Consider the following 17,463-nt stretch of genomic DNA (forward strand, 5'->3'; position numbering starts at 1 on the left):
AAATGATGCGTTTGCCCAGGGTGAATCAAGTTAGCAAATGGCAAAGCTGGGCTGAACCCCAGCCTAGCAAACTAAGTCTAGTGTGTTCTGACCCATCAGCTATTTCCTACTGTCCCAGAGGAGGCTGCTTGACTCAGGAGCACACCTCCTGTGAGAGACACTTAAAATGCCCTTCTAGGAAGCTAAAACACCAGTTTGGCAAAAATTAGAGCATTTGATTTTCCATGCCTCAGTGTATTTCCTGAGTTATTGTTTATTTGCTCAGACATCACGAGCTGTGGTTCATTCATCAATTTCCTACAACTCTCAGCCTAACACTACAAAATCCCCACTGTTGTTAAATCCTGGAGTAGCTTTTTGTACAAGTCTACAATCCTCTTGTCTTCGAGTTACCTAGAGCCTGCGGAAGCCTGGGAAGGCCTCCTGGGAGTGCCACTGAACAACTCTTTGCCAGAGTGGATTTCGCTGAATCTACACAGCCAATCAATAGCGTCCACAGGGCAGTCAGGGAAGTCTTTGCAAGTTGTCTGAATTTACACATAGGATCAGACACGCAGGCTGTTTGGGCTTAACGAGACCTCAGAGATCACCCAGTCTGGGGCTTTCATTCTCCATAAGAAGAAATGGAGGCTCAGGGCAGGGACACGACTTGTCTAATGTCACCCATTGATGACAGATCTGTGACCATAATTCACATCCCCATACCATCTGGCCAGGGCTTAAACAGACCAGCTCTCCTGTCTTACTGTGCAGTGCTCACACAGTGGGTATATTCACACAGTCATCAACTGCATCAATAATACAAACCCAGCGGTCGTAATGCCATAATGACCAAGACCGGTCACCAGGAGGGGCTTGACGCTGGGTCCCGCAGCACGCCGGGTCTGGGTCTCACGTGATTTTGCGTGCTGGGCTTCTAGTGACAATATAAAAAGCACAGCCGCGGCAACATGTTAGGAACCCAAAACAGATGAAATGCGAGCGTGGCGAGCCTGATGTTCCTGAGATCTAGAGGGTACTGGAGCCCAGGATCGCCGGTTTCCTTCGAGGGGGTAACCATCCGAAACCATTTGGGAACCTAGCTAACAGCTGCCAATTCCTATGTGTGGTCAGTGGCAGTTCTAAGTGTACTTGACTGGACCATGAGCCTTGATGCAAACTAAGCGGCGGTTTACACATGAGTGAGACCGTGAATGTACAGCAACACTCGACACAGCCCTTGGCATCAGGGCAGAGCTTACAGAACGAGAGCAGGGACTGTTTAATTCCAGGAGCGCCTGCTCTCACCTGAGGGCTACTTTCTCTCTGTAGAGAAAGCAGTTACAAAGATTTTGTACTGGGGCAGTTAGAGTCCCAAACTAAATATTCTCCTGGTCAACAGATACCTCGGGTGAGCTTATGATGCGAGTGGAAGCAGAAATGCCGTTTCCTAAGATAATTTACAGTATCACTCATAGAGTGGGAACATCAGGTCTTCCCACATTCGGGCCCAGGTACATGGCCAGCGCTCAAGTGCCAAGGAGAGGAAGTGGTTAAAAGAATACAGAACCTTGATGGCCTCCCAGATGTCCTATCGCATTAATTCTATTATGCCAGCAGTGCACATCTTTTTCCAATTCTCAATTCTTTCTCAGCCACCTGAGGAACCTGACACATTGTCATCGGCAACCTGGATTACTCAGCAGGAATTCTCAAAAAAGCAGATCTGGGAGCAGGCAACTAGAGGAAAGTACAGTTAGGAAAAGCCCTCCAAGTTCCCGACATTCCCAGGCAGATTTCCCCTCAGCCCCATCACTGCGTTAAGCACTGATGGGGTAAAGGAACAGGATAGTATCTGTCTTGCTCTCCTAAGTTCATTAGTGTTTTTTCTGTTCTAGTCTAAATTTTGGTTCAGAAAATGTTGCCACAGCAGGGACAGAACAATCACTTAATACTAAATTGTCATCCTCAAATGACTCAATGGACCCAGGGATTTTGGAGCCAAGCGGGATGCATGTCTCCTGATCATTTTAGTGTCTTTGAATGGAGGGTTATCTCCTTAGTATTCGAAAAGAAAATGAAACAGAAATGTGGAAGGAGGAGCAATCCACTTCTTAAGAACATGCATTGCCAGATTATGTAATTACTTCAACTATACACCATAGGTATCCCATCAGAAAATAACAGGGCGAACATTTTGCCCACACAGCCACAGAGATCTACTTTTAGCATCAGCGGGAGCCCGAGGAGTAATCAAGCCCAGGCACAGCTGTTTGCTTTCACGCACACAGTCTTGTGCTGCTAATGTGTTTAAGTCTGCACATTGTATATGAAAAAATAACTCTGTAATAAGGTCTTCCCTGAATGCTGACTTACAGATATTAACTAGGGAGTTAAATAATAATGGAGATCCGACAGATAAACCAGGGAAGACAAGAGATGGCAAATATGCTGCCTCCCATCATGCTCAGGCCCAGGGCAGACATTTTTAATCAATCACAGAGTTTCTTTATGCTGCCTGGGGATGCGCTCAAGATGCTGCCTCAGCATAATGCTCTGGGCAGCCCTTACAAACCTGACTGGAGCGGGTTTATGAGATGAAAGCTCACTGCCTTCTCTACGATATGTGCTATTGGTAATTTTGATAAATAACTACTGTGATCACAAGTATTGTGATTATACATGTGAATTGTTTTATGAAGAGATAATGGAGGTAACCTTTTGGTAGAGGTTATTTTATAGTATAGTCTTTGTTTAAAAATATTTTTATTGATTTCAGAGAGGAAGGGAGAGGGAGAGAGATAGAAGCACCAATGATGAGAGAGAATCAACGATTGGCTGCCTCCTGCATGCCCCCTACTGGGGATCAAGCCCACAACCTGGGCATGTGCCCTGACCGCAATCGAACTATGACCTTCTGGTTCATAGGTTGATGCTCAACCACTAAGCCATTGGCTGGGCATAATATAGTCTTTATCTGGAAATCCAATACAGAATTTGCGTAGCCTATACAGAATTGTTAGGCTATATATGCAATATGACACAGATGATATATTATGTATTTGTATCATGGTCTGAATTCAAGGTATATTGTTTCCTTTTGGTGACTCGGAGACAGTCTCTATTGACAAATGATATGGTGAAAGAATCAAGTTAGCGCAAGTGGCACAATTATCGAAGCATTTCCCAGCCTGAGACTGTCAGGAAAACCAGGCTGCCTGCCCAGTCAGGAGAAACAAGCCTTGGACAAAGAGATAAGAGGCAAAAAAGTCCTTTGGATGCTCTGAGGCTGTTTCCCGAACCCCAGAATTAAGGGGAGATTCTGGGCCGGCAGGTCTGGGATGGGTCAGGGACTTGGTGGTTCTGATACAGGGTCAGGAAAGGAAGTACTGCTCCAAGGCACCGTGTGAAAGAGGTGAACATGGGATGTCCTTGTCCTCTCTGCCAGTTTTTTATATAGATTTCTGAGTGTCCCCTGGGCAGGTGCATCATAATCCAGCTTCTGCCAGCCAGCCCAACAAATACTCCTTAACAGAATACTGTGGGCTTTCTAGATGATCATGGGTGGTATTCTCCATCTGACCCTTTTAGTTTCAGTTTTCCCCAAACCTACTTCCCCCTGCCATCTCGGCATGTTTGGGTATCACCCATGTCTTAGCACCTGATCCTATGGTCAGCCACATAGAATCAGGCAAATGGAAGATCAAGTCATGAAAGAAACCCTGACTTGGTACAAGCTCAAGCAAAGCCTACACTTACGGGCATCTGTACTTCTAGGCCCAACATAGGGGAAGCAGACAAGACAAAATATTCCAAGAATGTTTTCAGGAAATACAGGAATGGTTAGCCATAGCAGCTTTGTTTGGTGAGCTTTCCAGAGCAGGGATGGCAAATCAATTTCGACTTCAGAACCAGCTCCAGTGATTGGCAGGGGCCGCTCAGAGGGCTGTGCTGGGAAGGATTCTGAGGTCAGGTCCAGGCCCAGAGGGAAGTGCAGCAACTGACTAACAAGGTGAATGGAGGGTGAAATAGTGGCACCTAAGCCACACTGACACAGCTCCGCAGGCCAGGATGAGGGAAGAGCGAGGGATGTGCAGAAAATTTAAAACTGGTCAAAGCGAAGTAATCACTTCCTTTGTGCAGGCAAGTTATTAGACTGAGGCATCTGTGGCATGAGGGGCTGGGTTTAGCATATTGATTGGGGTTCAGTCCCAGTTCTCCGACTGGGACTGGATATCCCACTGTATATCTGGTGGCTCCGGGTGAGGGAATGGGAGTTAGTACCTATGAAGTAATAGTGCTGTGCCAGGAAATGCTAAGTGCTTTGTCTACATCACAGTATTTCATTAACTCCTCCAAGCCTGTTTCCTCAGGTATGAAATGGAAATAACATCATCAGTGTGCTGTGTGGATTAAATAAGGTAACAGGGGTGAAAGTTCACTGTACACTGGAAACTGTTATAGAACTAGCGTATTAGTGCAATGCCGATTCGCATTCAAGGCATAAGATAGTAGTTAGCCATCAGACTTGGCCTCAGACAGACTTGGGTTCTGATTCTGGCTTCATTACTTACTAGATTCTTCCCTACACCCCAGTTTCCTCAGATGAAATATGGAGATAATATCAGCACTAGCTAATAAGAGTGCTACAATCACAGGAGACAAAGCATATAAGAGAGTGATCAGCAAATGCTCGGCACATAGTAAGCCCTTGATAAACCATAACTGCTTTAAAAAATTATAATTTTTCTTGTGAATACTCTTTACAAAGAATAGATCTTTGCCATAGATTTCATTAATAGACACCCCAAAACTTTTCAATTATTAGAAAAGTCTGGTGGAAAACTGGTTTAAGTTTGGGTCCTGCAGATCAAAGTTTGACTCTCTCATCCCGACAGCAGAAATCAGCGGCAGGTGGTAAAAGTGGAGCAGCGGCCACCACTGCCCTCAGAAGACAAGAGCTGAGCTGGCACCGGGGCTGGGAACCCCGGCCCCTGCTGTGTGAGGACCGCGGAGGCCGAGTGGCCGGTGGTTTTCTGTGGACTCGACAGCATGGCTGGGTGAGTGCGCACACAGACGCTACACTTAGGCACCTGCCACAGGGGGCGAGTGAACCTCTGCTCTGACTGACAGGGCGGGCAAGCGGAGGCGGCCATCCATCACTGTCAGGAAAGATCTGAAGCACCTCGCTAGTCAGTTGAAATAAAATAAATTATTTACTGATCTCAGGGTCCAGATGCTCATTTGAATGCTCATAAAAGGGTGTGCTGTTTACTTTGTGGTGGATTCTGTTTCAAGAAGGAAGGATTTCTGGATTGCTGTGTGCAGGTGTTTGTTGTTGTCAGAATGAAAGGGTGTTATTATCTGCTTTGCAAGGAGGGAGACAGGGTCTTAAGTTACATATCTGAACTCGTACATGGGAATAGGAAATGAGTGTATTTATTCACTTCAGGGTACAGGACTCAGGGCACAGTTTATCTGTCAAAAAATTTCTTAGGACTAATTAATGCAGTTTCTACTTATAATGCTAAAGATTGAACTTAAATGCATAACAGAAACATTCTGACACGTTTTAGAAGCATCTCAGAGCTGTGATGTTCCACCAGAGGGAGCCATGTGCACCACTGGAAGCATCCAGAGGCGGCTGGGACCTGGCCTCTAGTCACTTCTTTTCTGAGAACCTCTGCTCTAGGGAGAGATGCTTGTATCACTGTCAGCCATTTCTACCTGAGACGTCGCCACTGTGGCTACAATACAGCCACTACCTAATCTGAGTGATCTGGTTACATGTTTTCAAGATGGTGGAATAGAAGAGAAAGTAATAAGCAAAATAAGTATGACTGACAATAATAACGCTAAGATAAGCTACCACTGAGAATACAGTGTCTATGGACCACTTTCATAGAATCTTGAAAGGTAAATGTAACTCCCATTTTTTAAATGACAAGAATTAAGATTAACCAGGGGAGGGACTTGTCCAAGGTGACCCTGCAGGTAGGTAGTAATGCTGGGATTCACACCCAGTCCCGACTGCAAAGCGAGGCTCTTCTCATAGATCCTTTTCTGGACCTTTTCCTTTATACTACTTTTTTTTTTTTTAAATTTTAAAAGAGAGAGGAACATCGATTTGTTGCTCCACTTATTTCTGCATTAATTGGTTGATTCTTGTATGTGCCCTGACCGGGGATTGAACCCGCAACCTTGGTGTATCGGGACAATGCTAAAACCAACTGAAATACCCTGCCAGGGTCCCTGGACCTTTTCCTTTAAATAAATATTCAGGTTGGAATCTGATGAATTAAAGTTTGGCTTTTTGCCTTGGGAAAAAATTAGGGGGAAGAAGCCCAGAAACCAGTTTGCACTCCTTTTCACTTTGGGGGTCAGTGGATTTGCTGATTATGCTCACCTGGGAAGACCCCTGCCTTCTCTCCTGGACCTTTATCTTGGCTGCACTCTGGCTATTTATTGAGCTTCTTAAAACTAAACCCACTCAGAGAAAACAGACCCTTTGTTACTGGGAAGGCACTGCATTCAGGCACACGCAAACTGGATGTCAGAGTAGCATCCTTACTTTAGTAAACTTTTCACTGAAAACATACCAACCGAAAGTACATAAATCATAAGAGTATGTATGCTTGACTTTTCCACAAAGTCTACAGACTCATGTAATCAGCACCCAGATAAGGCACAGAACTTTATCAGTGTCTCAGAAGCCCCTTCAGTCTGGGCTCCCAGGATAACCACCATCATTACTTCCACACAGATTATTTTTGTGTATTTTTGAATGCTATATAAATGGAATCATACAGTCTGTACTTTTGCCCCCCTTTCTGGACCTGGTTTCTTTTTGAGCAGTCTTTTATTTTTATTTCTAGGAGACATATCAGCAAAAGCATCCCCAGGAAGAACACCCCTGAAGAAACTTTATGTTTTAAGAATCAACATTAAATAAGCATTTTTTTTTTTTTTTTTTTTTTTACCACTTCAGAGATTTAGTTTTTTGTGTGAGGAATAAACAGTCTAGAGAGGGGGAAGAAGAGTGGATTCCTTGTTTTGGTTCAAAGTTACTGGGTGCTAATTCATGTACTGAGTTTATTTTGGAATCACCATCATCTCAGCAGCTGATGTTCACTGAGCACTTGCCTTGCTAAGTATTCTGCACGTGCTATTACATTCCATCCCCACAATTACCCCATCTATGAGGGACTATTAGCTTCATTTTACAAATGTGGAGACAGAGATTCTGAGTCATCTGCCTGTGATATTACAGCTAATTATCGAGCCAAGGTTTGGACCCAGGCCTCTAAGTCCTGAGTCTGTCCTCTGAGTGCTTCCCCATGTTGCTTCTCCACCAACAGCCCTCACCTTCAGACTTTAGCAGCCGCCAGGCCCTGTGCTCAGGGCTTTATGTGGACCGCTGGCTTGTTCCACGGCGGAAGCTGGTACCACTAACACTCCCACTTAAGCAGAATGGAACTGAGCTCGGAAAGATGAAGGCACTTGCCTAACATGGCTGGTTACTGATGGAGCCACAACTTAAACCAGTTGTGATCCTGACGCTCATCTTTTAGTTACTAAGCTGTACTGTCAGCATATTTCAGGGGCAAACTTTTTGACTCGAGGGCCACAATGGGTTCTTAAACTGGACCGGAGGGCCGGAACAAAAGCATGGATGGAGTGTTTGTGTGAACTAATATAAATCAAAGTAAACATCATTACATAAAAGGGTACGGTCTTTTTTTTTTTTTTTTTTTTTTTTTTTAGTTTTATTCATTTCAAACGGGCTGGATCCGGCCCGCGGGCCGTAGTTTGCCCGCAGCTGGCATATTTCAAGCTCCTGTCAGTCAAGTTGGGAAGAAATTATTAAGATATTTTTCAGGCTTTATTACAATTAGCCAGACTAATGCCAACATTAGAAAAGCTTTTATGATAAGACACATACAAAGCATTTATGAGAATCGTAAGTCGTGAGCCTTCGAGTTAGACTCCAAGCCTTCTCCCTTTGTGCATGAAGCGAACGAGGCCCAGGCAGGGGCAGTGTGGCAAAGGTCAGTGGCAGTCCAGCTCTCTGACTAAGCCAGGCATCCACCCAGGCTCCCCCTCCTCCCACCTGTCAGGGAGCAGGTGCACTCACATTGGCCAGACCAGGGTTCTGTTCCTGACACCACAACCCTACCTGCTGTGCGAGCTTGAGCGTAAGCCTTCACCTCTCTGCCCCTTATCTACCTTCTCTGTTAGACGGGGACGGTAAACGCACTCTTTTCTGGGTGGTTAAGTAGCGCACGTGAGGCACTTAGCACAGGGCCTACTGCACAGTGGATACCTGCACATGACAGCCATGACGACAGTGAGGTATTAATATTCTGTTGACTGCTGTGACACTTTTTCTACTCCGGTTAGGTTTAAGTCAAAACAGAAATTTAGATTGGAACACATTAACACCAAATATTAGTTGGAAGTTAGTTCCGAATTATCTGGTGAGAATCCAAATACAACTTCTGAGATCACTGTAAAGCTTCCCGAATACGTAAGTGGATGAGGGACGAGGCAATGAATCCACGGAGTGGGAAAAGGCAGGCGGCAGTGCTACCAGCAGTCTCAGCATGGCAAGTAAGAGCATTACAGAATGAGAAGAATTATGGAACCTCGCAGAAGTCAACCGGTTTGAAAAGAGTCTCAAGTTAGTTCTATTTCTAATCTTCTGCTTCATAAAAAAGAAGACAAGACAGAGCACTCGGCTGGGGAAAAGGAGGTACTTTAAATTTCATTGTTTAAACATTTTCTCTGAAAACAAATTACCGTCAGTCATTCAGGTCACATGAAAGTTGTATGTTGTTTCTTTCCCCATCTCTACACTGACCACTGACATAAAGGGTTCACTTCATCACCTGTTCATGCACTTACCTAACTGTACGTCGGTTGTGAATCGCAGTCTGTGGATCATGCTGACTTTGAATGACTTGTAATGGTGGCTGCTAAGCATATCCTGTACTGTAGCTATGTCAATTTGCGAATCCTCCTCACAAACCCCGTCTGCCCTTGAACCTGGGGAGGAAAAAGCAGTTTAACACATAAAGATACATGAGGCTTGGCAAATGTTGTCTGCTTAAAATGCTTTGGGATAAATTAAAATAATATGGGCTATTTAATTTGGAGAAGAAAAGGCTGAGCGATGACTTAATAATGCCATTCCAGTAAACAGAGAACGGTAACATATTAATCATTCAACAATTAATTCCACAAACACGGCCTCTTCTGTGGCAGGCCCTGGGCCAGGCAGCGGGGGTACTGAAGGCGAGAAACACTCCTGCTCACCAGCGGCTCTCAGTCTCCACAAGAGAAAGTCAAAACCACAAAGCATGGGTGGTCACATGTCTCATTTCTTTTTCTAATATTAATTTTCCCGATCATAAAAGTAATCCATACTCCTTGAAGAATCCCGTCCTTTCTGAGATTCTCAAATTTCAGCTTGCCGTCCTGCGCCCCAGTCTGCATGGATGCAGGCACGAGCCAGCTCACCCGCGACGGCTGGAACAGTCTCCCACTGGCCTTCTGGCCACCAGGCTCCCTCTGCAATCCAGCCACCACAGGGCTTTCCCATTCATCTTTCTAAGGCTTTGATCATTTATTCACTCATCAAATGTTTAGTGAGAGCTCTGTGCGTGCTAAGTACTCTGATATGTGACACTGGCGACAAGTAAGACAACTGGTACTGAAAAATCGTCCCTGGCTTCCCATGGCTTCCTGAATGATGCACACTGTTTTCAGCCAAGTAGTCAAGACTGTCCATAATCTGGCTGAAACAAACATTTTCAATTTTACTTGTCACTTCTCACATATACCTTCTCTCAGCAACTCCCAGACTCCCCAGACTGCACAAAGATGCAAGTTTTTCTACTTCTGGGCCTTTGCTCATGTGGTACCCTTGGCCTAGAACACCCTTTCCACCCTTACCCTGCACCTGTCAAGACCCCACCCAGGCAGGCTAGCCCAAACTCCACCTTCTGCTGAATTCCATTCCTACTGGACCCTGGAGCCAGGGAGACCTGGGCTCAGTTCCTAGCTCTGCCTCTAACTTGCTGCATGATCTATGGCAAGCGACCGGCTCTCTGAACCCCCGTCTTTGCCATACACAGAATGTCAAAATGTGTTTTAAAAATCTAACACATACTATGCTTAATAAGTAGCAGTCATGATTATTATTTTTTATATTTTTTTTTTTTTTTTTTTTTTTTTTTTTTTTTTTTTTTTTTTTTTTTTTTTTTTTTTTTAAAATATATTTTATTGATGTTTTACAGAGAGGAAGGGAGAGAGATAGAAAGTTAGAAACATCAATGAGAGAGAAACATCGATCAGCTGCCTCCTGCACATCTCCCACTGGGAATGTGCCTGCAACCCAGGTACATGCCCTTGACCGGAATCGAACCTGGGACCCTTCAGTCCGCAGGCTGACGCTCTATCCACTGAGCCAAACCGGTTTCGGCTATTTTTTATATTTTTTAATTGATTTCAGAGAAGAAGGTAGAGGGAGAGAGAGAGAAACATCAATGATGAGAGACAATCATTGATTGGTTGCCTCCTGCACACCCCCTAAAGGGGATCGAGCCCACAGCCCGGGCATGTGCCCTTGACTGGAATCAAACCTGGGACCCTTCAGTCTGCAGTCTGACGCTCTATCCACTGAGCCAAACCAGCTAGGACAGTCACGATGATTTTTATTCTACTGTCATAGAGGATCACATTCAGCCTGGCACTGGAGTTGCTGAGTGGTTGCTCTTGTCCTAATTCAGAAGCTTTGTGAGGGCCAGTAAAGTTTGTTCTTCATCTCTGTATCTTCTCCTGTAAGCCGTACAGGCAACTGGCATGCTCTCACTAAATTCTGCTAAATAAATAGATAACCAAACAGAAGCTAGGACATATGAGTGCTTGCTACACAGCAGGCATGGTGAAGTGCTTTACACATGCGAAACCTCATGACAACTGGCTGTCATTGCTCATCTGAGGCTTTGGGAATCTGAGGCTTTCGAGGTGAAGTCACATGTCCAAGGTCACACTCACCAAAGCTAATCTCTCACCCTGCAGAGTTTGAAATGAGTTGTCCTGAAGGTGCAGCTGCTGGTGCCACTCACCAGTGGGAGGGAGCACCTGCTAGCAGAGGCCAGCCCGCCTTGGGCTGAGCAGCTAGAGATGGGTCCACAGGAAGAGCCAGAGAGAACTCCTTGGATAGAGTTGGAGTAGCTACAAACTCAGGATTTGGGTACAAAACAGGAACGTCTGTTACATAACTGGTAGCCTGACAACTACACGCTTTTCCTTCCCACAGTATTGCTTACAGGATGAGCTTTTTTTTTAAATCCTCAACCGAGGATATATTTTTGAGAGAGGAAAAGAGAGAAAAACATTGATTGGTTGCCTCCCATACATGCCCTGACCAGGGATCAAACCCACAACGTAGGTATGTGCCCTGACCGGGAAATGAACCCATCACCTTTTTGGTGTATGGGAACAACGCACCAACCAACCGAGCCACCTGGCCAGAGCGACAGGGCAAGCTTTTAAGTCAAAGCTGCTTCCTGACACCTCCCCCGAATTCCTGCATTAGGAGGTGTGTACTGGCTCCAAACACTGCACTTATTCCCAGCGTGGCCCACTCCAGCCCCTACAATAAGGCTTCCTCTCAGTGAGGACAAAGCCTCGCCCTCAGTGGCCGTTCACTGGCCGCCTGTGACACAGTCCCACCTCAGTGTTGGCACATGTTGCTCTCTCTGCCCAGGTCACCCATCTCCTATTTTACTCCCTCCTGGCCTATTCCTCCAGGCTCCTCCCTATTCTTCCTGAAGAGCTTAGCTCAGGTGACACCCAGGGAACTGTTCCCTGACCCCAGGCCCCCAAGTCTAGTCCAGCTCCCCTGTCAGTGCACCCCACATTTTCCTCAGAATACTTATCCACTGAGCCAAACCAGTCAGGGCTCCTCAGAATACTTATCAAAGAGAGTAATTACCTATCTCTGCCATTCGACTGTAACCCCAAGAGGGCAGGCATGATGGCTGCTTTACTCGCCCCTGTAGCCCGGACCCTGCCAGTGCTGCCATGCAGAGGATAAAGCAAGTGCTCAATAAAAATGTACTGGATGAGTACCAGGTGCCATGTCCACAGGAAGCTGAGGATCAGAGAGGCAGAGGGACTTAACCAACGTCACATGGCTAGGATCAGCAGAGCTGCACTCAACGTCTGTCAGGGCCATGGGGAGCCCTGCTTCCCTTCTGTGGAACGCCTGTGATTTTGGATAGAGATGCCACCACCATGACCACCCGTCTACTGGGGACTGTCCACATCTCTAACGGAGGCTGGTGAGAATTTAGAGTTTTGAATAATCACTTGCTTTCTCCAATGCATATCTGACTGAAACAGAACTGCCAAGATGTGTTTATTTCTACTCTAGAACCTTTTATACATATGAGAACTGTGGAGAAGTTTGGTGAAATATTAAAATCCTTTCATGTTTTAAAAATAATTTCAAGCTTTTTTGAGAAAATGCCATTATTAGGTATAACTCAGTTCAAGAATTTCTGTTTTCTTTATTAATTAGTATTTTCTAAATATTGAAGGTTCTTGATTTGGAAAGAGATAACAGCTCATTATACCAAAATGGCAATTACTAAAAAAACCCCCACCAAAACAACACACCACACTTAAGAGTTTTACATTTTTATGATGTTGGATTAAAACCAATTTAAAAATTACTATAACGTGACATATAATTTTTTACTGAGCAATTTCAATGCCAGCTGCTAATAAAGCATCTTAGCTGTAAATGATAATTCAGATGCTTTTAGATAAAGTGGTGCATAAATATAGTTGGAAATTGATTTAGCTTCTTACAGAAGCTACTGAAGAATGACATATTTTGTTTAATACACCAGCTAATGTAGTCCTAAAAGCTCAAACAAGTGCCAGTTTTCACTCCTAAATTTGCTGTGGGAGATTAATGAAAACTTTATATTTTGCTGAAATGTTAATAATGGGCAGATGAGACGATAGGATTTTAGTGGAGGTCTTAAAGCTATGGAATAACCAGCAAGGCTTGTCAATGTCCTTATATTAATTTTGTTCAAGGCTGATATAGCTGGAGCTGGCTCCACACACTGATGCTTCTTGCATTGACCTTCTACTCTCCGACAGTGTAAATTCAAGTCCCATGTGAGGATTTGGGTCCCCCGATACTTGGGTGAGCTCTGAGTCTTGCCCCAGCTGACAAGGGGCATGTTTGCTTTCATGATTGGAGGGCAACAGCACCTGGCAGAGCAGAGAAGGAAGAGACAGCCCTGCTCGTGCTTCCAACACATGCTGCTCACGCCAAAGCAGGTCACCTGCTGAATGAACGACTTCTGGTCTCGGAGCTCCAGAGCCCTTTCTCCATGCAGGTTCAGGAGTGCTGCCTGGAGGGGAGGCGTGTGTGTACGGACCAGCCAGCCTGCGACCTGCCCCCTCCCCCCCTCCCCCGCCAGGCCAGCTGTGCGCTAGACTGCGGAGGAACACTGGTGAGGGTAAGGCCGGGTTCCTGCTCTTCAGGAGCGTACAGACTTGCTATGGAACACACAGAAAACAGTACAAGGCAGAGAGAAATATCCAACAACCGGCTCAGGCAGCAGACCCTCTCTAAAGACAAACACCTGAAGCAGGTCCTTACCCAAAAGCATGTTTTCCGGACCAGAAAAGTCTAAGACCTTCACTGTTTACATCCTTCCAGGAAGGAGCAAACCCAGCCACACGGGAAATATCCTCGGCACTGCCCCATGTGCACATTAAAATCATTACTGTGCTATCAGCTTCACATTCAAAAACCCACTCCTGTTCAAGAGAAGGCATTTTTATCTACTCAACGTAAAAACTAGAGAGAACCAGAATGTCTTAAAAATAAATATATTAACAAAAAAACACTCCCCAAACTGTTAATTTAATTGAAATATAACCAACCCTTTGGTATTTTGTTAAATTAGCAATTAAAAAGGTCACAAGCAATTAAATGAAACAAAAGCCACACTGTGTTCATCTACATTAATGCCGAACTGGGGCTCCTGGTGAATGACAAGATGAATTGTAATGGTGCCTTCAAAGACTTCATGATGTACTTTGTCAAAGTCGGGAGTGTTAATGTCTCTATGTGCCATGGATTACCATAATGTATTGTGTCAAAACGCTCGAGCTGCAATAACTCAAAGATGTATTGTGATAGATCAAATTTTGGGGCGGGGCCTAAACGTGACTCAAGCACCAGACCTCAAATGGTCTGACAACAGGCTCTGGAAGAATGACGGAGAGTCCATTCACAACATGGAATGGTGCAAGGGATAGCAGAAACCCGAGACGAAGAAGCTTAGCTCTCTAGAGTAAGGAATTAGCAAGGGGGAAGCAGGCATTGGCACTGCTCTTAATGGCAAAGCGGGACCAGGGCAGGACAGGGCAAAGGAAAGCAGAGATGAGGTGAAGGAGGTGGCGGGGGACGTCTAGGGCTCGCAGCCAGAAAGAAAGAGGTGCTGAGGGAGAGAGAGCCACTGGCTGGGAAGTGACCTTGGGGCTTAATAATATTGGAAAGAATGAGAGACAGAGTTCAGAGATGTGGATTCAAATCTTAATGCTGACACCACAGTCAAGAGTGGGCCAAAGCCTTGCCCAAGGTTCTCCGGCAGGCAGAGGCAGAGCTGGGACGGACCTACTGGACTCTGGAGTCCACCATGTTCTGTCCGCTGTCGTCCCTTTCCCCTCCCATCTCACCCATTCCTTCAGGCAGCAGCAGGAGGGAGACTGTGGGGACTGCAAACTGTCACCCAGTGGTTCTGGAGTGTAGTCCAGGCCCCACTGTGGGGGACGGTCCCCAAGAACCCACCAGGGGTCCAAAATCTCAATACTAGTTTCATCATAATAACATAAGACAATATTTGCCCTTTTCATGCCCATTCCCTTATAAGTGCACAAAGTAAAAACAAGTTCATCGATATGGTTCTGAGTCCACATTGCATCTAATCTTTAAGAAAGTATCATTCAGCCCTAGCTGGTTTGGCTCAGTGGATAGAGCGTCGGCCTGCGGACTCAAAGGTCCCAGGTTTGATTCCGGTCAAGGGCATGTGCCTGGGTCGTGGGCACATCCCTAGTGGGGGGGTGTGCAAGAGGCAGCTGAATCGATGTTTCTCTCTCATCGATGTTTCTAACTCGCTATCCTTCTCCCTTCCTTTCCGTAAAAAAAATCAATAAAATATATTAAAAAAAAAAGTATCATTCAAGTTTGGGTATCGTAATGAAAATTAATAGCCCTTGTTATCTGAAAGGCTATTGAAATACTTCTCCCCTTTCCAACAACGTATCTGTGTTAGGGCAAATTTTCTTCATATACTTCAACGGAAACGATGTACTGTAACAGGCTGAGTGCAGAAGCAAATCTGCAGCCCTGGCTGGTGTGGCTCAGTTAGTTGGAGCACTGTCCCATACACCAGAAGGTTGCAGGTTTGATTCCCAGTCAGAACACATACCTAGGTGTCAATGTATCTCTCTCACATTGATCTCCCACTCTCTCTCCTCCTCCCTCCCTCTCTCAATTAAAAAAAGAGAGTAGATATGCAAATCCAGGTGCCTTCCATCAAGTCAGACATTACAGAAATTTGCAAAAATATAAAACAGTGCCCACTGGTTCAGGTGACTAGTCAATAATTTATTTCCCTGATGAAACAAAAATAAATGCTCTCAGGGAAAGAAAACAAAGCAGTCCCAATCGTCTCATTAAGATTTTATAACAGGCATTTTTCATAAAATTTATTATTTATTCTGTAAATCTTTCTGTTTTTATTCCTAATAAGTAGATATAACCCAATAAATATACGCTCTTTGGGGTCTTCAATAGTTCTGAGTGTAAAGCAGTCCTAAGACCAAATAGTTGAGAACCTGCCATGTTTTCCTGTCCCTTGGTGTCCATGTGGACAACCATGATGAGACATAAAAGTGCAGGTACAGCTGTGTATCTATCTGTGTTACATACCTGACAACAAACACAGACAGAAAGCTTCTACACACATTCTAAGAGTAACAACCTGCTGTCAGGTGATCAAGACTAATTTTAACTAACACTGCTTTACAGTTTAAAACAGTATTTTTACTGGAACTGAGAGAAACACAGGTACACGTGACTCTCAGACAAATGGGCACTACTCGTTATATCAAAGCTCAGATGAACTTACTACATGCTACTGGCAGGTGTTTTGTGTTCCCAGATACAAACTACATGGGACTTTAAACTTCATTTTATGGTTGGTTCAAGGAGGCTTAGGCTAAGTCCAAAAGCTCTAATCTAGTTATAAGTTAAAGCAACTTCAATCTTCCTTCTCCAAAGAGATCGATGGCAACTCTGTAACTGGACCAGAAGATCGATGGCCTTGTTACATCTTCACCTTCACATTCCCTGCAGCAAGACGATGCTGCTGCCTCTCCTGGGCTTTAGGAACACAGGAGGGTGGCAGAGTCCCCGGATGATGGAAAGGGAACAGACAATCCGCAGAAGGAATAGTGTGGGAAAGACACGATGCCCACAAAATGTGAGCATGTGGGGAGCCGATATAGGGTTAAGCCTCGGACTGACCCGTTGGCAAAGTCACAAACAGGTCTTCCGAGTCTTAAACAACCCAATCCGAGAGGTGGCCACTGATTTACACGCGCTATCATTTAAGAAATAAAAAAGGGGGAATTTTCTGGAAGCCGGTCCATCCTTGCTGCTTGACACAGTCGCTGCAGGGAAGAAACATCTGCACAGCATATGTTTCAAGGGACCTGGCGTATATGGCATACCGTTCTTAATATGTTTGCTCCCCTTCTTAGCGCTATGTGTTTTAACCAAGGTCACCTCTCCAAGAAAGGCTGTTTCCCCAGGTGGGAATTTTTCCCCTGGAGTTAGGGATTAACAGACTAAGGAAGGGAATAAATCTGTAAAATCCCTTAACTAAGTGCCAGGCGGGTAATTAATCACTTCAACTACGAACAATCACGCTTAAGCTACATAATCTTTACTTAGGATAATCTCCTTCAGTTACTTCCTTGTAGCTTAACAGAACAATAAAGTAGAGATCTTGGAATGGAGATAACAAATGCCCTAACCTTTGGAATAGAATGGATAGGATTAAAATCAACTGGTATAAATACAGATATAACAGGAGAATGAAGACAGAACCTGGCTGGAGAACGTGGCTAGGCTGCTGATCAACTGAACGCTGTCTCCGTGTCATTCCTTCTTCGCCGACTCCGTCCACACCTTTGGGAACCCCTGGAGCTGCTGGGGCTGGACCCCAACATGAGCATATATAGTGGGAACAGCAAGGGCTTGCATTTGGCTGGAGCAAAGTGTGGTGGGGGGTGCAGGTGAGAAGCTCTTCAAAGGAAGAGGCATGTCCAGCTCAGGGCTGGTGCAGAGTAAATGCTGCTGGGCAAGTCACTGGCCAGATG

The 17,463-nt window shown here is 45.1% G+C and overlaps 1 protein-coding gene across 7 annotated transcripts in view; it reads right to left on the minus strand.

Moving 5' to 3' along the window:
• Positions 1-17,463, minus strand: part of MAPKAP1 (MAPK associated protein 1) — a 190,736-nt gene that overhangs the window by 31,638 nt on the left and 141,635 nt on the right. For all 7 annotated transcript variants that reach the window (XM_081103602.1, XM_081103603.1, XM_081103605.1 and 4 more), the window contains one exon: positions 8,884-9,024. In XM_081103602.1, the coding sequence (XP_080959728.1) occupies positions 8,884-9,024 (141 nt within the window). The remainder of the gene's footprint in view (positions 1-8,883; positions 9,025-17,463) is intronic.

Source organism: Myotis nattereri, assembly GCF_964212035.1.
Source record: "Myotis nattereri genome assembly, chromosome: 12".
NCBI lineage: Eukaryota > Metazoa > Chordata > Mammalia > Chiroptera > Vespertilionidae > Myotis > Myotis nattereri.